Here is a 24,120-nt window from a genome sequence, read left to right on the forward strand (position 1 = left end):
CGCCCCCGCCGCGGTCCCTCCCCCCGGACTCCCCCTCCCCAGGCCGCGGCGGCCGAGTGCTCCGCCCGAAGGCGGGTCCGCCATAAACAAACGCAGCTCGGTCGCACGTGGACCGCGGAGCTGCTGCGCCCCGCGACAGATCGCGGGCTCCGGGCACAGTGTCTCCAGGCGCAGGAAACCGCCAGGGAGGGCAGGAGAGCGCGCCTGGGCCCGGCCCCAGCCGCCCACGCCCCGGCTCCCCTCTGCTCGCCTCCCGCTCCATGGCTCCGCGGCCGCCGCCGCCTTTGCCGCCCTCCAGCCCGGAGGGGCCTCGGGGCAGCGGATACGAGCACTCGGTGAAGGACTAAATCGCACCACCGCCTCCTTGCCGGCCCCTCTCCATCCCCTACGGAAAGCCCGAGGCGCGGGAGAAAACAGGGAAGGAAGAACAAGAGGCCAGTGGGAAGTCGAGGCTCCCGTCGCCGCGCGACTGTCGAGCTCCGAGGAGGCTGCGCCCGGGGCGGCGCGGCTGGGTTGCACCGGACTCTCGGGTCCCGGCGGTGGAGACGCGCCTCGGTGCCCAGGGCGGCCCCGCGCACCTGCCCGCGGTCGGCGGCCCAGACTCACCGGGGCCCCCGCGCCTCCTTCCCCAGCGCCGCCGCTGCAGCCGGAGCGGGGCTCCACGGGCCTGGAGCACGGCCGGGGCTAATATGCCCGGAGCCGAGGCGCGATGAAGGAGAAGTCCAAGAATGCGGCCAAGACCAGGAGGGAGAAGGAAAATGGCGAGTTTTATGAGCTGGCCAAGCTGCTGCCGCTGCCGTCGGCCATCACCTCGCAGCTGGACAAGGCGTCCATCATCCGACTCACCACCAGCTACCTGAAGATGCGCGCGGTCTTTCCCGAAGGTGAGGCCGCAGTGGGTAGTGGGGACGCTGGGAAGCCCGGCGGCCTTGGCCCAGGCCAGTGCGGAGGGGCCGCCCCACCGCCCAGGGCGTCTTGGGGAGGCCGCTCCGGAGGCTTTGGCTCCCGCTGGAGAGAGGGGCCGGAGCCCGGGAGCCCCAGAGACCGAACCTTCTCCTGGGCCAAGGCTGGGCTGGGGCGCACCAAGAATTGATCTACGAACGTGTTATTTCATTCCCGCCAACTTTCCTTCCTTCTTTTCTTTCTTCGTTTAACTGTCTCTTTCCTACTTTCTCCTTCTTCCATTTCTCCCGTGGCGGGGGACGGGGCATGTGCGCCCCGGAGGGGAGGGGAGGGAAGGGCGCTCGCGGCTCCCGCCGAGGCCTGGCCTGCAGGCCCCAGCGCCCAGCAGAGCGCTTGAGGGGCCGGGGTTCAGACTCGGGCTCTCAGGCCGCCTATCCTCCGCTCCCCTTCCCTGTGGCTGGACTCGGGAGGTCAGCCGGGGAGAGAGGGCCAGTTTTGAGCGCAGACCCGGAAGGAGCGAGAGGGAGGTGATTAGTTTGAAAATGGCAGGCCACGGGCCTCAGCACAGTCTCCCCCACCCCATATTGGAATTAAAAAACCCAGAGGGGCAGGTGCCATGGTAGGGAGGGGTCTCCAGAACCCTTGGGTCCAGCAGACTCACAGTGGTAAGAAATGGTGGGGTGCTGGGGCCCACGGGTGACCCTGCAGCCAGACGGGGCACCGAAGGACTGGGGGACGCCGGGTCTCCCTAGCATTTGCTTTCAGTGTCTGGGTGGCTCTGAACCAATCCCCCTGCAGCGGCTCTGTCCTCTGCGGGGATCCCTGAGGCCTATCGCCAGAGAGCCTGACACCAGGCTTGATGGGTGCCCCAAGAACTCCCCATGGGGGGGTGCTAGCGAAGGATCCTCTGGAGCCCCAGAAGCTGGTGTGAGAGTGGAGAGACAGGACAGTTGTCCCTGGGCTCACCGGTGGCTCCCCCACAGAGGCTGCCTTGCAGGCACTCTGTAAGCCCAGTGCTTTTTGGTCTGCAGTGCCGAGCCTGTTATGAAGGTCTTGGGTCTGGAGCCGCACTACGGGCTGCCTCCCCGGTGGAGCAGTGAGTGCTGTCTGCCACTGCGACCTCCAGCTTCCCCATAGCGTGGCTGGCGGGGGAGTTTTGGGGGGCGGAAAGCAGTGGCCCGTGCAGGGGCCTCGCCGGTGTCCCCCAGCTGGGCTGTTGTGGCCACTGGGCGATTTCCTGCTGGTGGCAGAAGCCTGTGACTGGCCCGCCAGAGCCCAGCCCGGCAGAGCCCAGCACTGGAGTTCTTTCCCTTCCCAACCCTGACCAAGCGAGGAATTGAGGGCCAGTGGTGACTGTTTGTCCAACCAAGGGTGACTCCACCACCCTAGAAGCAAAGATGATTCCTCTGCAGCTTAAGTTTCAGTGAAAATTAAAAGAGAATTAGATTTTGCATTGGCTGGATCCTTCCTACCTGGGAAGGACTGGAGGGAGGTAACTGGTTTGCTCCCCTGAGCTGTTTCTTTATCGGAGTGCTACAAGGCAGGTGTGAACCCAAACGGGACACCCACCTCCCCTGCCCCCACTGGAAATAAAAACATGCAAAGAAAGGATCCGAAGGTTGAATGATTAGTTACCAATGATTGAAAATAAGCCAGAAATTGCTTAGAAAGGAAGGTCTAAGCTAATTGTAAGCCATTGTCATTTGGGGGATTTCCAGGAAAACCTGCTAAAAAATAGGAAGTTGTGAGTATACAGGTGTCTGCATTCCAGGTCTGTGCGTTCTAGCCCCGGAAAGTGAGTCTCTAGGCGTTTGGGCCCAGAATTGCTTGACCCCGCGTGTTCTGCAGGCCCCGGGCCGGGCCTGGGGCACTGGCCTGTGTGCCTTTCAGTGGCGGCCTGGTTCCGGGGAGGCCTGTGTGTCTACGGCGGTGAGCACGAGGTTGGAACTCCAGGAGCCTCTGGGAGGGAGCTGTTTGACGCTGGGGTTTTGCACCAGCGCTGAACCCAGTCCCCAAGGGATAGGGGACTGGAGGAGGCAGGGGTTCTGACGGGGCTCTCCTTCAGCATTGGAGAGAGGGTGCTGGCCAGGAGGGTGGACGGGCAGCCTCTGGACTAGTCTTTGCACAGAGGGGCTCTGGCCTATGGCTCTGGGCAGCTGCTCCATTTTCCCTCCAGTCAGTGTTGGGGCAGGGGGTTGTGATGCTGGGTGCCAGGTGAAGAGAGAAAGGTGTGTTTAGAAAGAGCTCAATGAGGTGAAATTACCTGCTCCCCTCTCCAGTAGCTCCCAAGGGTGGGGTGAGGAAGAGGCGCCTTAACTGATTTGACCTGTTCTGGGGACTGGGTCTGTGCTGGGGATGTGGTGCAGGATTGGGAGGGAGCTCAGGGTGCTGCCAGGGTCAGGGCGAGGGCGTTAGGCAGGTTTTAGGGCCAAAGCCATCCTGGGCGGCGGCCAGAGCTCCGGATCTGCCCAGCTCTTGTCTTCGAATGAAAAGATGCCCAGTGGAACCAATGCGCCAAGCGCGGCCTGGCTGTTCGCTGTTTGTAGCCCCGGAGCGGAGCAGGCGGATCCCTGGGTAAAGAAGGATCTAGGACTTTGGGAGTCAGAAGAAGAAAAGCAGAATCCCAAGGAAGCACCAGACTCACCAGACCACCCTTCATACTTGGGTTTCCCCCAAGGTCCCACAGTGAGGACAAGAATGAGCCTGAGAGCCCGGGCTTTCCCGCTGGAGGGGCCTTCCGCTTCAGCTCCTTTCTTCCCGAGTCTGCCGGGCAGGAGGAGGGAACCAGGAGCCCAGAGTGGTCCGGAGGGAGGCGAAAGGAGCCAAGGTGGACATTCCTGGCTTGCCCAGTCCTAAGCTTGGGACTGGTGGCAATTTTTACAGCCTTTCAAGCCTCCACTCTGTCAAGCTGCCCCACGAGACCTCGGTGTCCTGGGCTGTGAAATGGGCCCATTAGCAGCCCCTTGGCTGCCTAGGATTCCTGGGGTCAGTGTGAGAAACCAGGCCTCACGGGTGGAAATCTAAGCTGCTCTCACTCCAGCGGCTGCCTCCTGTACGCTCACCACTTGTCCCCAGTCACATGTGGCTTCCACAGCGCTCCCTCGGTGGCCCTCCAGGACTCTGTGCTTGGACTGGCAAGACCCTCTGTTTGCTGGGCCCCCTCATTTCCCCCTTCAACAGCAAATGTGGAAGTGGGAGGTAGATGGGCAGGAAGGGGGGCAGAAGGTCAGGGCTGGCCCTGGATGTGGACCCGGAGGTAAAAACTGGACAAGTTAATGGGAGGCTGGGAAGGCAGGGGATACCCAGGGCTCTGGGGCACTGGGTGCCCCCTCTTCACAGTGTGGCCTTTCTCTCAGGGGACGGGGCACTTTGGAAAGCACTGGAGTTTGCCCACAGAAGCACCCAGGGTGGGCAAACTCCGCTGTTGTCTGTCTACAGCTGACTCAGGGCTAGTGCCACCGTCGGGCGGTCTGCAGTGGGTCTCAGGAGGTCAGGCAGCGTCAGAGCTGCAGGGAGTCCATGGCCAATGTCGAGGGTCAGGCCCTTTCCCAGGAGCAGAGGTTGGAGCCCCCTCAATGGGGCAGAGCGTGCAGCCCCCGCTGGAGGAACTCGCAGAGGCCCCAGGTCAGGCATGGAGCTGGAAACTGAGGCTGACCTTGGAAAGGAGAACAGAGCCCCTCCTCCCCATCCCCAGACCTGAAGACCCAAGACAGGTGTGGGTGACAGATGGGGAAGGGACCGGAACATCTAGCACAGCCTTTTACTTGAAAGAAGTGAAAGCATCGTTCACATGCAGCGGAAGCAGGTCTGGAGGCCTGAGTGGCGGGATTTGTCTGCAGGCCTGAGTGGCGGGATTTGTCTGCGTTTGGATTCAGGCGGGGCCTCCCCTCCCCCTCCCCCAGCGCACTCGCACACCCAGCACCTGCGCCCCGTGGGGAGGACGACGGCGGTCCTAGAAATTGTTACCGGGATCTAAGCCCTTTGATTGAGAGTTTGGTGGGGACACCCCTAGACAGACCTGGGGTTACAGAGCCAAGGCCTTTCTACACTGCAGCTCGAAATAATGTGGACGTTTAAAAAATAGACTTACTTTTTTAAATGTGGCTTTTTGCAACCTTCTCCCATCTCCATGTGGAAGCCTGCCAGGCTGTGCGCCTGGGTTCTGGAGGGAAAGCTCACACTCGCCAGTGAGCGGGGCGAAGGGAGATCCGGGGGCGCGGGGCGCTGGCAGCTGGAGTCCAGAACTGCAGCGAGGGGGTTGCATATTCCATTCCCCGGTCTCTGGGGCACAGGAAGGCGCTGTGTAGGGAGCTGCAAGGTCTGAGCCAAAGGCGTTGGGAGGGGGTGAGCCTTGCAGTCTGTCCTCTGAGCACGGGCAACACTGGCCAGCTCTGGAAGCCCCTTTCCTCCCCTCCCCTGTCCCCCTGCATGGCTTTCTTGGGGCACCCCTACCTACCACCCCTTCATACCCTGTCCCTGGCTCGCTTCACTCTCCGGCTGATGGTTTGGAGCAAGACCGGACTTTTTCAGGGAGCCCAGAGAGAGGCAGCATCCCAAGGTGGGAGAAGGACTGAGTGCGTAGAAGAAGCCAGAACCATGACTGTTTCCTGGGGTCCTGAGTCACTAGCTCTGGGCTCTCCTGGAGCATCGAGGAAGGCCAGCCCCGAGCTCTCCATCTTACAGCTTCACCCAGGCTTGGTGCCACGATAGCCTAGCCGTAGAGGGGGCCCAGCCCTGGAGGGGACCCCTGAGGCTGCCGCCCTGAGGTTGCTCAGACCCTGAATGTGGGGGTGGGGTGGCAGGCATTAGAAGCTGGCTACCAGCTTGGGGAGAGGAGAGAGAGCTGCAGGAAAGAGGGCCCAGCAGCCAGCCAGCTGGTCCTTCCCCCCCTCCCCCACACACACTTCTTGACTTTGGAGTGGTTTATAATTGGGGAGTGTGATCTTGTGTCCTCAGAAGGCCCACAGCCACGGAGAGGCCAAGCTCCCCAATATCACACCCCCTTTCAGGGAAAGAGGGTAGGTAGTGTTTGGGGGAGGGGAGGCAGAGGAGAAGGCTGGAGGCAGGGAAGGAGTGGGAGATCGGGAGAAGCCTGGACCCAGGCGGTGGCGGCCTTCTCTGGACCCTGCTCTCACCCCGGGCCTGCGGGTTTAGCTCACTTAACCCCCCAACACCCCCATTCCAGGGATGAGAAGTTAGGGTTGGTGGTCAGGGCGCTCGCCTGAGATCTGACCGCCCAGACTGGCCCAGCGGGCCTCTTTGCTGGGTAGGTGCTCCCAGAGGTCTGCCCGGCTTCTCACTATCCCAGGCCCAGTTCTCCATGGAGGGGTAGGGGCAGGTAAAGTCCCTGCTATTGACCCCTTTTAATGACCACATGGCCCCTGTGAGCAGCGTTTCTGCCACCGGTTCAGACACCCAAGGTTGCCTTGGGGAAGCCAGAGAGTCCCTGTCCATCCCGGGAGTTCTGACCAGAGGCCAGCCCATTTCTCCGGGCTGCACCCAGTGGTCACCAGCCACAGCAGCCACAGCGAGCTCCGCGCCTGAGTCCAGAGGAAGGAGCAAACCATCTGTGCCCCGGCACCTGGGGGGTGTGACTGTGCTCACACTGAGAGAACCCCTCCCTTCCCCGGGAAGTCATCTTATTCATGCGGCCCCCTGTCAATGGTCTGTGACCCGGGCCTGGAGGGTGGGGGCCCCTGAGCTGGGTGCTGACTGACTGAGCACCCTGGAGGGAGGAGGGACCATATTTAGGCAGCTTCTGTGGCAGGAGGGCCTGGTGAGTTTAAACTGAACAGTCAGCCAAGTGTGAGTACCAAGGTGCAGGCACCCCCACACCCTCGAAGGCAGCGGGGAAAGGGGATGACGCAGTGGCTGACCCTCCCCCCCTGACCTGGCCATCTGGATTCCAGTGGCAGGGAGTCCCCAGCAGATCCCACTGCCAAAACCTGTAGGGCAAGTAGGACCCGAACCCTGGTGGCTGGGGAGGCTTGGGACTCGGCCGGCCGGCGGCTGCCCCGAAGTCACTGAGTGGAAGGGCTCCCAGTTCCGGCAGGACAGCCGGCCAAGAGCTGATGCCCCTGGAGGGGCTTGGCCTGCTCTTCTCTTACACTCCGAACTTCCGCCGAACAAAGCCCTTTGTTAGATCCAGATGAGGGCCGTGCACACACAGCCCCTCGCTTTTGGGGGGAGCATGTAGTTTACAAACCTTAATTTATTTAGCCTCTGCCTTCTGTCCAAGCTTTTACAGGCCAAGTGAAAAGGCCTCACCCACTGCAGTTTCTAATGGAAGAGCTGGCAGCCCGGTTGCCCAGGGTGAGGTGACACAAGGTGGGATTCTTGAGGGGGATTTTTGGCCACCCCCATCCCCATCCCCCCATGCAGTGGGGAAGGAGCGTTGGGACCAAACCTCCTCCTGCAAAACAGAGGCTTGGGGAAATTGTAGGAAAACTTACAGTGATGCAGGAGAACAAGCTCCCTAGAAGTATCTCGGCGTCTGAGTTACACGGAAAATTGTCGGAGTACCCAGTGCATTTCTGCACGTGAGACCAGAGCCTTCGTTCACCTGGGCTGTTAGGAGAGCTGGGCTGGGGAGTGTGGTCTGGGGGTCATTCCCCACAGGGTAGGTTTTCCCAGGTCCCTCAGCAGGGACCCTTCCAGAAGCCAAGGCCAGGAGGCCACGCTCACTTTCCCCACTGAGCCGGGAAGGGTGCTTTGGCCCAAACCTGGGAAAGCACCCAGAATAGGGCAAAGGGCCGTTACCAGGGTGGACCTGTCCATTTTCAGAAATCAGAATTCCTGGGTCTTTATTAAATTCTTCCTTCAAGCCTTGGGGCTTTTACATTCTGGTTCTTTCCAGCTCTGGTTAGATGGAGTGAACGCAGACAGTCCCCAGCGGCAGCAGGAGTGAGGGCCTGCGGGTGAGAGGCAGAGGAGTTACTCTGGTCAGGGCGACCGGTGGCCCTCCCTGGGACTGGGCCTCGGTGGCTGCAGTCAGTTCCTGAGGTTGGAGAGACAGCTCTGTCCACCGGGAGGAGGCTGACGGGCCACCGTCACATTTGGGGGATTGGGATATGTGGAAATTAGCCACTTCCTCCTGGGGAGGCCAGGATAAGAGCCCAGGAGGAGAAATAAAAGGTCATCCCCTTTATGTTCACTGAGCGGAGTTCCCCAGGAAGGGTCCCCAAAGCTTTGGTGGGGCCTCAGGGCTGCACCCCTCCTCTGCAGGTGCTCTAGGCCCCCAGCTTCCTCTCCCTGGGGAGGCATTTTCCACCTCCTGGGATCAAAGCCACCAGAAGTCACGTTGCCACGGTTCCTGCAGGGACAGTGAGGAGACCTCAGGTTCCTGCGTGCGGCCCTCGTCTCTGTCCATTCACTTGCCTCTGCCTTTAGAGGGGCTTTGTGATTGCCATCCATCCAGGAACGGCCCTCGAATTCGAGGGGACTGGACGAGGCTCCCTGCCCCGCCCCCATGCATGGTCCCACACTCCACACACACACAGCAGGCAGGGACCCTGCAGCCTGCAGTTCACCGTAGGGGGGACGGTGGACTCCTAGTGGGACCCACAACCCATCTGGAACGGGTCAGCAGCTGGGGTGGGCAGCACGCGAGTGAGCCTGGAGCCTGGGGGCGCATTCACCGTTGCAGGGAAATGGGGCTCAGGCTGACACAGCGGTCCCTGCCTTCGGCACCTCCTGTTGGGGGCTGCAGCGAGAACTGGAGGGCTGGCCAGGCCCCCCAAAGAAGGACCGTAGGGACTGACTGAGTGTTCTGCCTGGTGGTGCTTAACCCTGCAACCTCAGCTGGCTTTGCTGCTTCCTCCGGAGTCCGCATAGGAAAGCCTGGAATCTCCCGGGTCACAGCTGCTGAGCTGAGGGTGCAGGAGAGGCAGGCTGTGCTGGGAAGGGCGGTCTTTCCTTGGGTGCGCTTTCTACAGTACTGCTGGCCTTCGGGGAGGTGATGGGGAAGAGGAGGAGGCCTGGGGGTGGGGGCAGTCAGGAAATGGTGGGGCTTGGGGGACCCTAATTATGTGACAGCCACACCTGTCCATTACCGAGGAGCACAGACAGGCTCTTGCCGCCTTTGAGGCAGCCCTGTCCCGCAGTTCCCGAGTTTGGAGTTCCCTCTCCGGGAGCCCCCAGGTAAACCCATCCCAGGCTGCAGTTCTTGGTTTAGAAGGGGATGGTGCCTGCCCCCCGGTGCCCGTGAGAGCTGAGGAGCCCGGGGTTACTGAGGTTGAAAAGATTATTTTATTTTATTTTATTTTTTAATGCAGGAAAGCTGCCTCCCGGATGCGAGGATTTTTGGTCTGGGCCTCTCTGTCTTCGGGAAATGCACAGTTGCCGACGACTTGGGGAAGGGAGGGGGCGTTCTTGGGGGAATATTTATGGGCCAAATCAGCATCCCCGTGTGGCTACAAGGATGGCTGATTTTTCAGCGAAGCAGATTAGATTACTCTGTGGCATTGCAAACGATAAAACGGGAGTTTCAGAGTGATGAGCACGAGGGCGACCCACTCGAGCTTTGGGCCTGGCGGGCTCAGCGCGCCCTGCAGCGCGGGGAAACCTAGACGCAGCGGGAACTCTGCCTCTGGCCTTTTTCTTTTTAACTGAGGGCAAGGGGGTCGCTGGGGCTTGGTGGGGGCAGCCTGGGTGCTGGGTGCAGGGGGGGTTCACGCGCCCTCTCGTCGTTGGTGCCCGGGCTCTGGCTGGATGTTGTCATCGACTGATTTGCTTTATTCCCCTGCCCAGGTCTAGGAGACGCGTGGGGACAGCCGAGCCGCGCCGGGCCTCTGGACAGTGTTGCCAAGGAGCTAGGGTCACACCTGCTGCAGGTAGGAGGCCAGCAGCCCTGGGCCGTGCCTGGGTGGTGTTCCCTGGTAACCCCGACACCTGGGTCTTGAGGTTTCCCTCCCCAGACAGTGCAGGGTGGATTCGTAGGCTGCAGCATTCTCCCTGAGACAGTGCCCGGACCTGGGGCAAGCGGTTTCCTTACCCGCCAGCCCCCGCCCCCTCCCAGGTCTGAACCCATATGGACTCAGCTCGACCAGAGCCATCCCGTTTAGCCCCACACCTACTCTGCCCCTCGCGGTCCCCCTGGGACTTTAGCCCACCAGACCTAGGCCAGGAAGGCAGCCCTGGGCGTGGTTAAGTCCTTTCCAACCCTAACTTCCACCGGCAGACTTCTTATGCAGTGCGAGCTCCGTGCCATTCACTGTGCCAGGCGCTGGAGCCAGAGGAGGAATGATCGCAGGGCGCTCGGAGAGAGAGTGGGGCAGCCCCTGGCGTCTGATCATTGTGTGTGTTTGGAAGAGTTGCAACAAAGGAGAGACAGCATCACTAATAAAATAGTAGCAGCTGGCATTTATTGAGAGTTTACTGCAGGCCAGATTCTGTTCTAAATCTTACTATATCATTTGGCTTCAACCACCCACTCAGAAGGCATTCTATTCTTAACTCCATTTTTCTTTTCTTGAGGAGAAAGTTGAGGCACAGAGAGGTTAAGCAACATGCCTGAGGTCACACAGCAAGTGGCAGAGCCTTGTTTAATCCAAATGGCCCAGCTCTTGAACCTGGGGCTCAGGACCCCGTGTGGCCCCCAGAGTCGCCAGGCTCACCGAGGCAGCCCTTGCTTGGTTTGTGGTCAACCGCTTAGCGCCCCCAGCCGGGAGCCACTCAGTCCTCTGCTGTTAAACCGCCTCTGACCTCGGATTTCCCCCGCAGGCTCTGGGGCACGGGCAGTAGCTGTGCCCTCGGCCCACCAGTTCCAGGGCCAGTTCCAAGTTGGTGGCTGGCGCTAGGTGGGGACAGCAATGCCTCATGTCTTAGAGTCTTTCAAATGCCCTTCACAGAGCCTTATCAACGACCCGATTCATTCCCCCCTCCCGTCATTTGTCTCTGCCACGGAAAAATGCCTACCGAGGGCTACTTTGCATTTCCTTCTTCTATTTTGTGTTTTCTTTAAAAGAAAAAAAAAGTTGGCGGCGGGTCGCAGAGACTTGGGTCAGAGGCAGCCCCGATCTCCGCGTTTTGAAAAAGCAGATCTTTTCAAACCCTTTCGCCTCCAATGTCCCCGTGTGATTTATTTTTTAAAAATGCACGCTCTGGGGAAGAGCAGATCCGGGGAATATTTGAAACCTGAAGCTTTTACAACATAAAGCGCACAGTGTGGCGGCCCCGGCGGGGAACGGTGCTCCTGGAGTCCCTCCCGCGGGGCGCCCGGAGCCACCCCCGCCCAGGCTCACCTCCGGGCTCGGAGCGCAGGATTTGCACATTCGATACTCCTGCGTATTATAAGTGACACTAATGTCGGGACAACTAAGTGCCGCTTCAAACCTGGCAGCAAAGTCAACATCCTCAGGTTCCTCTGCCCGACGTTTCTTTAATTAATTCCGCAGTGGTGTGGGTGAATGCCTTTGCAGTTGGGACACAGGCGAGCGAAGTACGAGGCTATGAACCCTTACCGAACATTTTCCATTAAGGATATTATTTTTAGCTACTGCTGGCAACTCTCAGAATTTGATTATGATACATTTTTCCCTTTACTCATATGGCTCATCAGCAGAGACAATGTCATTCAATGTATCTCTCTAAGGATTTTGGAGTTAAGCAAGGATGCAGAATGTGCTAAAACATTGATGGCTTTAGAAATTGCTGGGTAGTTTATATTTTTGAAATGGAGTTGAACTGGGAAAATATTTCGGAGCTGAGTTAGAAACGTGGAAGTAAGGCTCCTGATCAAGATGTTGATTTCAACCTCAGGGGAAGGACAGGTGATGATAGTTGAGTTGGCAAAGAATTTTTGCAGCAAAACTCCATTTGAGAGAGCAGAATGTAAGGGCATCTTTTATGTTTCGTTTCTGCTACATTCTTTTTAGGCCCCCCTCCAAAGAGGGGGTGGATGTAGAGAAACCAAAGGTAATCTGGTTTCAATTACATGCTGTAAAAATAGAATTTGTGGCCAGAAATTAATTTGGAATATTTTTTATGGGGGCAGCATTGCGGGTTGTATAGATCTTTCACCAATTTTATTGCTTTTCATTGGTTCTGGATCTAAAATATGAATGGGTAAATAAAATGCAGTTTCCTTTTTCAAAAATAATTTAGCCTTTTTATCCTTGCCACACATAAATACATTCAGTACCTTTTTATTTGTTTTAATTACCTCTCATAATTTTACTTTCCTTTTTTGAGGGCTAGCCAAGTTTGGCAAATCAGAGTATCGTGTAGGTGGTTTTAATTTTTCAGAAATTGATACTCTTTCTTTTTGAATTTTGCAAAGGTTATTTGAAATAATTAATTCTGTAGACATAGCCTGTTCAAATAACCCGGTATTTTCTTTTCTGGGGAGTGGTAGTGTTTGGAATTTACTATTCAAACGGTACTTAGGGGTAACTAGAAAATTGTGGCAAATAAAGCGTATGTCCTCATGGCATAAACAGTGCCAATTTGACATAAAGCGGTCTGTACGGCGGTGCATTGTCCCCTAAGTACCATAGAACTCCGGATTTGTGCTAAGTGCTAAAATAACCCCAAACAATAAAGCCACTACATTTAAACTGGGTATGATAGGAATTCTCCAATGTTTTGCATGATTTTCGTGATGTGCATGTAAGACTGTTTTTACAGCGCTTTAAAAGCATTAGAAAGTCTGGCGAGTGGTGTAACTTACAGTCCTTACGGCCCCCGGCTCTGGTTTTTTTGTATGTTTTTTTTTTTTTTTTTTGCATTTGACAAATACGTGTTGGTGATAATATTTTACGCAACCCTCCATCCCAGCAAGAGCACAGTTATTCGAGTTGACTCGAATGTGTACCTGTCACCTCTTACCCTGGCACGTTTTCTTTTCCAGACTTTGGACGGATTTGTGTTTGTGGTAGCATCTGATGGCAAAATCATGTACATATCGGAAACGGCCTCTGTCCATTTAGGCTTGTCCCAGGTAGGTAGCACCTAGCACTTCCCTGTGCGACTCAGATATGAAGTGTTGGCGGGTCTGGGCAGACTCGCCCAACTCGAATGTGAGTGTGTGCACGCATCTGCTCTCGTGTGGGAGCAGAATCGAAAATTGCAAAATCCTCCTCTAAGGCCGTCCCGCGGGGGGCTGTGCTTCCCCGGGTCACGTTTCACTTCTTTACTTTCTTTTTCCTTTGGGGTTAATGACCAGCGTATCTTTGCAGCAGCCGGCCTTGTTCTGAGGTTCCTTCAATAGCGCGGCTTCTGCAGTAAGACACTCTGTCCCCAACAAGAGCTTCACAAAGGCGGACTTTTCCGTCCCCACTGGACGGCCCTGCACGTGGTGTTGTGTCCATGAAAGCGAGAGGGAAGCTGGTGCAAATGTGGGTTTGATGCAGAATGTGCTTTGGGGAGAGAAAGGGGGGGCAGATTTATGAGTGTTCACATGGAATTCAGGGTAATTTTTCCTGAGTTTTTCCAGTTCAGTGGTCGTTTCAGTAAAGCATTTTATACGCTTGTGATAGAAACTCATAAAACTCAGTTTACTACTGTTTTGCACAGCGAGGTCCTGGTTTCTTTAGAACACATAAATATTACTGATTTTTCTGGAACCACTTTCTAAAAGGGAGCTCATCCCCTGGAGGAAAGAATTGCACTCAGCTTTATGTATCCCCGTCCAGCCAGGGGTTCGGTGGAGAATTTGGCTGCAGCCGGGGCCGGGGGCCGGTGGGTCTCCGGGTGGGGGGAATCTGATTGCTGCCACTCATATTTCTGATTTAACAGGTGTGCAACATGGGTCTGAAAGGCACTTTTCTGTACGTATAGGGACTAAATGTGTCTTTACGTTGTGAATTATCACAGTGCTTTTTTTCATCACACTAGAATTAATTAGACACAGGAAATGGGCTCCCAGGAGGCCCGTGAATAGTCTGTATGCACCAGTCTCTTTGTGTAGTTAAGCCAAAATAAAACATGCCCACTGAAGTGGCTTGGGTTTTCTCATTGAAAAACAAAATCACCAGTTTGGAAATGAGCATCTGGCACGTCCCTTCCCTTTTTCTGCCTGTGTGTGTGTTAAACTTGTCATTTGCTCACAACCTTCTCTCCCAGGACGTGCAGGTCCTTACCCCACGTGCCTAGGGGTCACTTATGCAAAGTCCTTTAGGGGGGATCTCATATTTAAATTGTTGGGTGTTCTCTTCTTTATGCAACCAGGTCTCCCAGGTAAGATTCACTAAGGCTCAGCTCCTACGCCTCTGTGACTTACAGCAGTAATGTGCTCGTAACATTGAAAATACGGTTGGGAACATGACGTTGACTTGTTTTTGTATTTTGCAAAGTTATTTTTCTCTGAATTTTTACCTTTCCCCCTTTAGAATTATTTAAGACCCGTTAGTTGTGCCCATCCTGGTTTCTACTCCTGGCTTGGTTTGTGGCTGATAAGCCTGAATCAGATTACTGTTTTCAATCATGATTTATAAAACCTTTGCTTAGTTCTATAATTATGTCACAAACAAGACAAACATATCACATGTTTTTTAAATGACTGGTCAAGCCCTGACCAGTGTGACTGAGTGGGTGGAAGGTCACCCCTCAAGGTGAAGGGTCACCGGTTCGATTCCCGGTCAGGACAGATGCAGCCGATCGATGTTTCTTTCCCTCCCCTCTCCTCTCTCTAAAAATAAACAATATCTTTTAGAAAAAAGAAAACAGCTCGTCAAACATATATTAGAATAGGCAAAGTTACTGTTATGGAATATTAAATTTAGATCTGAGCTTCCTAGCAGTCAAAGCAAAGAGTGAAATGCATTTAGTTACGTGGTTTTTGTTGTCTGGTAGAGCAGGTATTTAACCGCCCTGAACGATAACTTAAGAACATCCCAGTACACCTGTCTTTCAGGATTGTGGTAAAAAACAAATCACAGTGCCCATTGTATGTGACTCACGAACTATCGGGAGGCACACAAAAGCCAGGCAGCGTCACTGCTTCATCAGTAACACTTCAAATAGCACACAACTTGCTTCCGAGCGCACCCATTTCGGGGCACGCCACGCCCGGGGTGCTAGTCACTCGGGAAACGTCCCGGCTCGCGGGAGGCCCTGTGCACAGGGTAGCACGTTCCTGTCCCGGCAGGCTGCTACCCCTCACACCCACATCTCTCTCTCTCTCTCTCTCTCTCTCTCTCTCTCTGTCATTTTTCTCTTTCATTAAAAATGACCAAAGTATTGGAGAGGTGGCAGGTATGCCTCCTGTTCATGGTTACCCCCACAAAAGGACATCCAAGCAGAATCGCAATTAAAATTGCACACACTTTTGGTCAAAATGCAGAAATAAGATTTCGTACTATATAATTGTGAAAGGGGAGGGTGTTAGCCACTACCATTCTCCCAGAAAGTTACAGAGATGCCTTTTGTCTCTATGTTTCAGGAGAAGTGTCAATTAAAAAAGAAAAAAGATACATCAAACTGTGCAGGACAACTGATCGCTTTTTTCCTGATCTCTTGGCAGGACCCTCTTAGCATTAGTCTGCAGTTACAAAAACACTTCCATGCAGAAGTAAGCCTAGCGTCTGGGGAGTGTTTCGTGGCGAACTGTTTAAATAAGCAACAACAAACATTTCCCCTCAAATCTGCCTCCTGTTCAAGATTAGCCCTGCAGAAGGAAAGCTAGGCAGAATCACAATTGTGTGTTTTTTTCTGTCTTCTTCACTTAAGTAGTAAAATAAAGTTTTGAAGAGGATGTCAAACACCCAAGTTCTCTTGTTAAAGAAAATTTTGCTCTTAGATTATTTTGTTAGGAGGAAAGAAGTCAGGCAAATGTATCAGACACGACAACTTTATTACAATAGGCTTGAAGATTTTTTTAAATCACCAGAGATACAAAATGTTAGTAACATTTTACCCAGTAGTCTAAGAATAACCTTTGAACAGGGTTCCTGACGAATAGCAGTAACAGTAATCCCTGCCATTTACACAGTGACCTTCTATGTTCCAGCAACTTCCAGTTACTCTAAATGACATTATCTCGTTAAATAGCGACATCTTTCACATTAATTCAGGGTTAAACTCTTCATTAGCGGCCTCAGGGAACATAAACCCCTTCTTTGGTTTGCCATAATTGTGTGAAAATTCATAGCAAAGGGGTGTTCTTTTTTTTTTTACCTGAATTACCTAAATAACCATCAGAATAATCTATTTGAGGGTGTAAAAATGATTGTGTTACAAGCCGATCTCAATTCAAAGCATTTTATTAAACTTTTTAAAAAGTTTGGAATAAGAAATCTACTTTATCTGGAGAATTTTTAAAGTTTGTGTTTACTTTTAAATGAGTGAACACAGCAATCTTTGCTGTCAAATTTTCACACCAAAAATGACAGAGACAACACAAAATGCAGGTTTCTTCCTCAGCCCGTGGTCCGAGCATCAGGAGACGGAGCCGGGCTTGTGGCTTGAAGGCCTTGTTTTGTGGACACGCTTAGGTAATACATAGTAATTCACACAGACGGACGTGCCTGTTCGGAAGAGGTGGATTTAGGGACACACTCTTTATTCACGCAGGTTTGGTAAATGGTTTAATTCCATGTTTTGGGGGGGTTAATATAATTAACTTATATTTGAAGAAGGGGAAAAAAAGCTTCGTTTCCCTGCTGTGTGTGACCTCAATCATTTTTAAGTGTCCATGTGGTTTAAATTTCCTTTCCCAAGTTGCACGTAGTATGAGGCATCTAGGTAACTCATATACACTTTCAAATAAATATCGATACGTAGGAAATAGCTGTTCGTGAGACACGGAAAGGAAATGGACTGTTTGAGATTGCAGCCGGAAGCACAGCCGTAAAAATAGCCACGGCATCGTCTGGGGCCACAAGACCTAATCCTTTCACTTTTGAAATAAAGGGAAAGGACAGCGTTTTAAGTTTGTTGACATAACTCGAACCCTGAAACCCAAACCATCTTATTTGGAAATGCTTAATTTGCCATAGGCAGCAAAACACCCGGCACGGAGTAGTGTGCGTTTTCAGAGTGCGGGGCAGCTTTCCCTTCCCACCCAGAATATATCCATTTAGGGCTGTATTTATCCTGTGTAGTTTTCTTGGCAGGAAGGAAAGCTATTCAGCAAAACATAAAAAAGCTCTTAGTAGGAAAGCAATTCATTTTGTAGTTACCAGGGTTTTACCAATGCTAAAATATCACATGGAGGGTCTGTTTTAATAAGGCTGATGTATGAGACCTGGAGAGTTTTATAGCGACGACCATAATTTTTTTTTTTTTTTGAGGTAGTCACGTTTCTCCCAGCATTCCCCAGCAGGGATGGATATGTAAATACAGGAAACAGCATGTCGGCCTGATCTGGAGTCAAGGCCAGCACTCCTTTATCATTCCCTAATTTGTTCTTTAAAAACATTTCCGTTATTTGAAGACTGCTTTACCTCCTCGACGGCCTTCAAGTTTCATAACTGACCCGAGTATTCAGAAAATCAAGCCTTTAACTCCTGGGTCTTCGCTGTTCTTGTTCCCCCAACGGCCAGGAGAAGAAGGGATCTCTGAAAACAGATGAAGCTCCTTTGGGGTTAAACGGTCATGAAATCCCCGTGAGCACAGACACAGGCCTTTTCTGCAAGTATTTGAAGCTGTTTCTCTAAAGAGACATCAGTTACTTTTTTCCGAACAAGACCTTGGAGCAAACCAGAACAATCATCACCCCCTACCCCACCCCCCAAAAAAACGAAGGTAGGGGAGAAATGATAGGCCAATTCCCCCAAATTCAATTTGGTTACATATATTTTTTCATTTTTAAAATAAGTCATGGAAGTTGAGGATTTACAAAATCACTCCCTTATTTACCAGCCTTGGCCCCTGTCCCCTGCCATCTGTGTGACTGCCCCCAGGAGAAAAGGCACTGTCCGTCCAGAAGGGCTGGCGGAAGTGGAGCCGGGTTACTTAAATGTGAGGACTAAGAGAATGACTTGACTGAAGAATGTTTCGTTTTCCTCACTCACATTTTCAGGGACATCACGTACAATGTTCTACCCAGGCACATGTCCACTGGGTCAGTCGGGAAGTGCCAGGCTTGGGGGGTGGTGTGGCAGATCAGCATTTTGGGGACCAGCTTACTTAGCGGGCCAGACACGTGATTTCTTCTGAGTAAAAGGGCAACTCACACTTCTTAACAACTTGGAAGACCTGGCTCCGAGGGGTGGGGTGGCTGGGCCCCAGTGGAGCAGCGCCGGCCTCCATGCAGATTCGGGGAGGTGGGGACATTCTCCATCCGCCCCGTGGGCCAGGCGGTCTGTTGGCGTGAGGCGGCACAGTCAGGGCTGCCGTGTGGCAGGAGGTGACGTCCCCTCTGCTCACACTGACAGCAGACGCACTCGGGGGTCTCTGCCACCCTAAGGCAGAGTCCCTGGCTTTGAGTTTCCTCCACGCTGGACTCTGGGGGCTCCTCCTGGCTCCGCCGGAGGTACCATCACTACCCTGGGGTCCCCCAATCAACACTGGGTGTCCGGACTCACCTCCACAATAGGGCCTGCCCACCTGTGCTCGGAGGGCTGCTCCGAGGGTGGTGGCTTCTGGAATGTTGTTGCCACTGCCCACCTCGTGGCGGGTGAGGGGACCAGGCCTGGAGGCTCCCTGTCAGGCCATCATGGCACGTGTGTTTGGGAGGACACAGAAGACCCCTCAAGGTCAGGAGTTGAATCTCGGGGACCGTGGTGTGAAGATCCCAACAATGGAGTTTCCCTGGAGCCCCCGCCCCTGCAGAGCAGGGGCCCGTCCAGTGTGGACCTGGCCTCTAGGTGCCTGTCCTCTGTGGGGTGCGTCTGGAAGTAGGTGGTGTTGACCCCAGGGTCATGTAGCTCCCCGGGGAGGGCCACCAGCCGCACCCATGGGCGGGAGCCATGGGGTCAGCACAGTCACCAAGACAGGTCTCTCTGGCAGAGCCTGAGGGGCAGAGCTGCTCAGAGAAAGGGCCTTTTGGGGTTCATATCCTCCTCCAGTGCAGGGGGGCCCATGGCTCCTGCCTCTCAGCCTCTGAGTGGACAGAGCTCTCCGGGGACCTCACTCAGGACAGGGGGCTTGTCCACAGCTGACCAGTCCCCTCAGGGAGCATGGAGCACAGGCTCCAGCCTGTTTTAAGTTGTCTCCTTTCTGAAAGACGCTGACCAGACCATTAGGGTCACCCGCCCCAGGGCACACCTTTGTCATCCTTCACTTTCCAGTTCCTCCTGCTGGGGACCCGCTCCGCTTTCAGCTCAGCCCTCGCTGGCCTTGTTGGCAAGCGTGGCAGACGTTTCGGGAAAGACAAGTGTCTGTGCTTGGAGAAGGTGTGGGCTGTCAGCAGAGATCAAAGTCCTGTCCCTGGTGGGCACATACCTGTGATATACACAGTGTCCCCCCGGCCCTGCCCCTGCAGTCCTGGCGAGGACTCTGACCCTGCCCTTCCTCCTGCGGCAGGTGGAGCTCACGGGCAACAGCATTTATGAGTACATCCATCCTTCGGACCACGACGAGATGACAGCTGTCCTCGCGGCCCACCAGCCTCTTCACCACCACCTGCTCCAAGGTGCGTATTTCCTCCAGAGGAAAGAAGCCAGTGTGAAGCCAGGCGATGCTCTTGGATGTGACCCGAGGGTTTTGCTTCCCACGCTGCCCCCCCTGGGCCTCCGGCAAACACGCTGCACCCACCCGGTGGGGGGGGGGGGTTGGGGTTTGTGCCTCTGTCCTTCAAAACGCCACCGCTGAGCGCCCATCAGGTGCTTGAGACTGTGACAGGGGCTGGGGAGGAGACAGAGAAAGTGGCCAAAGGCTTCCCCCTGACGTGCTCTTGGTTCAGAGTTTGGGCCACACGGGTTCAGGCCTGGGCTTCCTCCCCAAAGGGCCCGAGGGTAGAACTGGAGTTGAGAAGTTGGCGGGGGAAAGCTATGTGCCGTTCCTCTAGTTGGAATTTAGCATTTCCGGAGGTTCTAGACTGAAGAGGGAAAGCCGTGCCCCGCCACCGATACTTGGGTGCTCTGAAATCCCGGGAGATCTGAGACCCTGCTCCTGGGTCTCACTGGTTAATGTGCGAATGAAGCAGCACACTCACGAGCACATGCCACCCGTGTCACTGTTGTGACAGCAGTTTCCAGCACGTTTGGAATACGTCCGACTGTCATCTCGTACACTTTGTATCATACGCTAGAAATGTTTGCCTGCGAGGGCACGGGTAGGTCTCTGCGTGGCCCGGAGCCGTCCAGGAGCCACGGTCCGGACGCAGGCAGGTCCCTCTCTCTGGCCCGGCTCCCCCTGGGGGCGCAGCCCGCCTCCTGACAGATCAGGTCCCAGCTGTGGTGAGCCCTGTGTCAGTGCAGACAGAGCGTCACTCAGTGACAGGGAGGGCGGTCCGTCCAGGGCTCTTCTCAAGGGCAGAAGCTTCGATCTGGCCCAGCGGGTCCATTGGGTTCTGTTCCTCACTCCACGGTGCTGGGCAGCCTTGGTGCCCACGGGCACAGCTGGCAGGAGTTACAGGAGCTGGCTCCCTCCGCCCTCAGGACCAGTCCTTACTCTCTGCCACCCCGAGGGAAGTCAGCTGCTCAGGTCGTCCCTCGCAGACTCGGGTGCTCACAGTGGTTCTCCTGACACCAGGCCCCTCTGTGGCTGCCACGTGGGGGCCACTGCACACTCAGTCCGCACTGTGACCCAGGCTGGTGTTCCCCAAATTCTTGCTCCGGCCTTGTTTCGGGCTGCCGTCCTCAGTGGCCCGTGGGAGTCTTGCCTGGATGGGGCCACAGGCGAGGCCCTCTGGGCCAGGGCAGGGGAGGCCCGGCTGCCCATTCTGGTCCTGAGGGTCAGTTGGGGCTGCTGGGATGAAGCTGGGCACCATGGTGGGACATCGGCCCGTCTAACCTGACCCCTGCTTTCAGAGTACGAGATTGAGAGGTCATTCTTCCTCCGAATGAAGTGTGTCCTGGCAAAGAGAAACGCGGGCCTGACCTGCAGCGGATACAAGGTACAGGAGCCGAGGTGGGCAGGCGGGCAGGTGGGTGGGTGGTGTAGGGGAGAGGCAGGGGCCTTCCCTGTTGCATATTTTGCTTCACACCCACGAACACCTGCAGACAGGAAGGCACGGGGGCTCGAACCCTTCCTACCGCCTAACGTGGAACTTTCTGGTGATGAGGCTCACCAGGCAGGTGTGAGGGCTGCCGGTGTCTTGGGAGAACATTCGTCCTATGAGACCCGGAGTACGGGCGGCTCAGGGGGGCATGTGACCTTGGCACCTTGCAGGTCCCGCTCTGCACACAGCCCCATCTGACAGGAGCAGCTGCCCTCAAGTTAACCGGGAACCCGTGTTTCAGGGCAGGGTCCACAGTGGGTGTCCAGAGCGCTGACACGTCACTCGTATCGGAATTTTTGGCCACGGGCAGACATAGGGACGGCACTGTGCACGACAGTGATAACACAGCCCATTCTGAGAGCCATGCGGCACTTTTGTCTGCAGCGTCGCAGTCTGATGGGACGGTCTGACAGTCGGAGCAGCCTCCCAGGGAGTACGACCGGCCCCGGTCCACGGTCAAGGGCACCGGCTGACAAGCACAGGGGCAGCGCTGGGGCCTCCGAGCCCCGCCCCCGCTCCCGCCTGGCCAGCTTCTCTGCCAAACACGGCCCCTGGCCCTGGCTGACTCCAGCATCCAGGAGTTGCTCAACCAAAGAGCCCGTGGGCCATACTGAGCCTCCGCATCGGAGTCGGCTGCTCCTGGAGAGAAGGGCAGGTTGGGGGGGGTGTCCAAGCTGATCCACCCCCCTTTGACCCTCCCAGCCCTTCTGTGGAGCTGGAGGCGGAGGGCGGCATTTCTGCAAGTTTTTAAGTGTCAGAAAAGGAGGGCGGGGTGGGGCGGGATGAGAGAAGGGGACAGTCTGGCGCCTGGCGACTGTGTGCTCTTTCTGGAACACCCCGCCCCACCTCCTCCCCATCCCAGGATCTGCTGTCCCCTCCCCTCTGCGGCTCCTCAGGCCCCTCCTTGGAGCCCCACTCCGAGCACTTGGGCTGACTTTACCTCACTCTGTTTCCCAGTCTGGAGGGCATGCTTCTTGTTTGCTGCCTCAGACTCTCAGCCTGCTTGGGCCGGGGCGAGGGGGGGACCCCAGCGCCGTCCCACACCCACAGACGTTCTGCTGGACACCTGAGTCTCAAATTGTTTCTGCCGCTTGTTAACTGTCGAATCTTAAGCAAAACACATGCCGCATGCTGCCCTCAGTTTCCTCGTCGGCAGACTGGGAGAGTAGACGAGAAGGACTTTCAGGTCTGTCCCCACCGGGAGGGTGCGCCTCCGTGCAGGAGTCCTGGCTGCTGTCACAGGTGACAGCGAGCCTTCCGCACTTTACTGACTGTCACTGGTGCAGACGCCTGCAGAACGGAGGCTTACGGCCGCCCCGACGTCTCTGTGTGCGGCTTGGAGCACTCGACGGTGTCTCGTGTGTGGCTTTTGGCTGTGACTCTTCCAGGTGTTTCCACGTGGTCACTCTGGCTTTTCCTGGTTACAAGGGGAGACCATCTTGAATTATAAATAAAATAAAGACATATTTGAAATAAAGCTTTTTTAATTCTACTGAAAGAATTCCAAATTTACAGGGTGATGAAGCTCACCAGGTGATATCAATGTCAAGTTAACAGATACCAAGTTCCGTCCCAATGGGAGAGAAGCATGAGAGTGGCTGAAGGGAGCGTCATGGGACAAACGTCAGCCTCCCCAGAATGCCTTTGTGGTGCCATCTGACGGAAACGAGGCGATGAGTTAATTATGTATAAATCCGTCATACGTTAGAGAGACCTCACGTATGGAGTTACGTGATCATAGTCAGTTAGAGAGGACGACCCTTGTATTTTATCAGCCTTGATGTTCCGTCTTCAGAAAGAACAGCTTCGTTTCTCCTGAGCCGCGCTGGGGGGCAGTCCAGCATGTTGGAGGAACCCAGCAGGCCCCCAGCCGGGAGGAGTGGGTGCCGTCTACCCCGCTGCCGCCGGCTGACCCCGCTCTCTGTCCTCCCAGGTCATCCACTGCAGCGGCTACTTGAAGATCAGGCAGTACATGCTGGACATGTCCCTCTACGACTCGTGCTACCAGATCGTGGGGCTGGTGGCCGTGGGCCAGTCGCTGCCGCCCAGCGCCATCACGGAGATCAAGCTGCACAGCAACATGTTCATGTTCAGGGCCAGCCTTGACCTGAAGCTGATATTCCTGGATTCCAGGTGAGTCGGGCACCTGCTGCTACGGAGCTCCGGAAGGCACCGCTGGTGGAGAGGGGCCCCTCGAGGACGCTCTGTGGGACCCTGGTGAACAAGGAGTAAGTCACGCTGGGCAGGCGAGTTAAGAAGGGGTTTAGTGAAGTCCAGTCAGGACTTGAAAGGACGTCAGCCGTGTCCTCAGGTGTAGCCAGCCTCTTCAGCGTACAGGTGCTTTCAAGCTCGTGTTTGCATTTTCACTGTCTCCCTGGGGTGTCAGCTGGAGACGCGCGTGTGGGCGTCAGGCAGCCCCCCCTGCGACGGCTCACGGTGTGAGGGTCCCATCTCGTGTTGCTGTTGGGTCGGGAGAGCTTTGAAGCAAACATGTTTCTGCACTGAGTCGTGTGTGTTGCGGGGAGCCGTTTGGGCCCTGGCAGCCACCGCAGGGCTGAAGGGGGAGGCGACAGGTGGCCTTCCCCAGGGCCGGGGGGGCAGGGAGCGGGGAGCTGGACTGCAAGTGTGCCAGGTGCCCTGTCTGGGTCTGGCTGGAAGGCTGAGGCTGCAACGTCCCCAGAACTGTCTCTCCCAGCTGTCCTCTCCTCTCCTCTCCTATGTGGGGGTTCCTGCCAACTTGCCCCTGTCTTCAGAGACAGCAGGGAGCGTGAGGGAGGAAGGACCACTGACATATGGGACCCAGGCCCCTGCCAGCCTGCTCCGGAGGGGACGCCCCTTCCCCAGGATGGGCTGAGGAGTCTCCAGGCCGAGCCACACACACACACACACACACACACACACACACACACACACACACACACACACACACACCACCCCCCCCCCCAGCCCTGCCCCACCCGCCCTACTACCCAGGGCAGTTCGGGAAGATGCAGTTAGGTAACAGATGTGAAGCATTTGTAAAAGCAAAAGGCCGCCTATACCGGCAACGTGAGTGCCTTTGCCTCCTGGCCTCCTGGAAGGCTCCCCCGCTGCACAGACGAGAGCGAGTGCCCAGAGCCCCAGCTCCGGAGGGCGTGGCTGAGTTTTCCCAGAGAAGAGATCTGTACCTGTGT

General features: G+C 55.5%; 1 protein-coding gene across 1 annotated transcript in view; it reads left to right on the plus strand.

Moving 5' to 3' along the window:
* The first annotated feature begins 66 nt into the window (after nt 1–66).
* Nucleotides 67–24,120, plus strand: part of SIM2 (SIM bHLH transcription factor 2) — a 40,646-nt gene continuing 16,592 nt past the window's right edge. The window contains exons 1-6 of the mRNA XM_053916969.2: nt 67–884; nt 9,652–9,734; nt 12,752–12,841; nt 19,309–19,417; nt 20,757–20,842; nt 22,881–23,080. Of these exons, the coding sequence (XP_053772944.1) occupies nt 710–884; nt 9,652–9,734; nt 12,752–12,841; nt 19,309–19,417; nt 20,757–20,842; nt 22,881–23,080 (743 nt within the window). The 5' untranslated portion in view covers nt 67–709. The remainder of the gene's footprint in view (nt 885–9,651; nt 9,735–12,751; nt 12,842–19,308; nt 19,418–20,756; nt 20,843–22,880; nt 23,081–24,120) is intronic.

This window comes from Desmodus rotundus, chromosome 2, assembly GCF_022682495.2.
Source record: "Desmodus rotundus isolate HL8 chromosome 2, HLdesRot8A.1, whole genome shotgun sequence".
In the NCBI taxonomy this organism is placed as follows: Eukaryota; Metazoa; Chordata; class Mammalia; order Chiroptera; family Phyllostomidae; genus Desmodus; species Desmodus rotundus.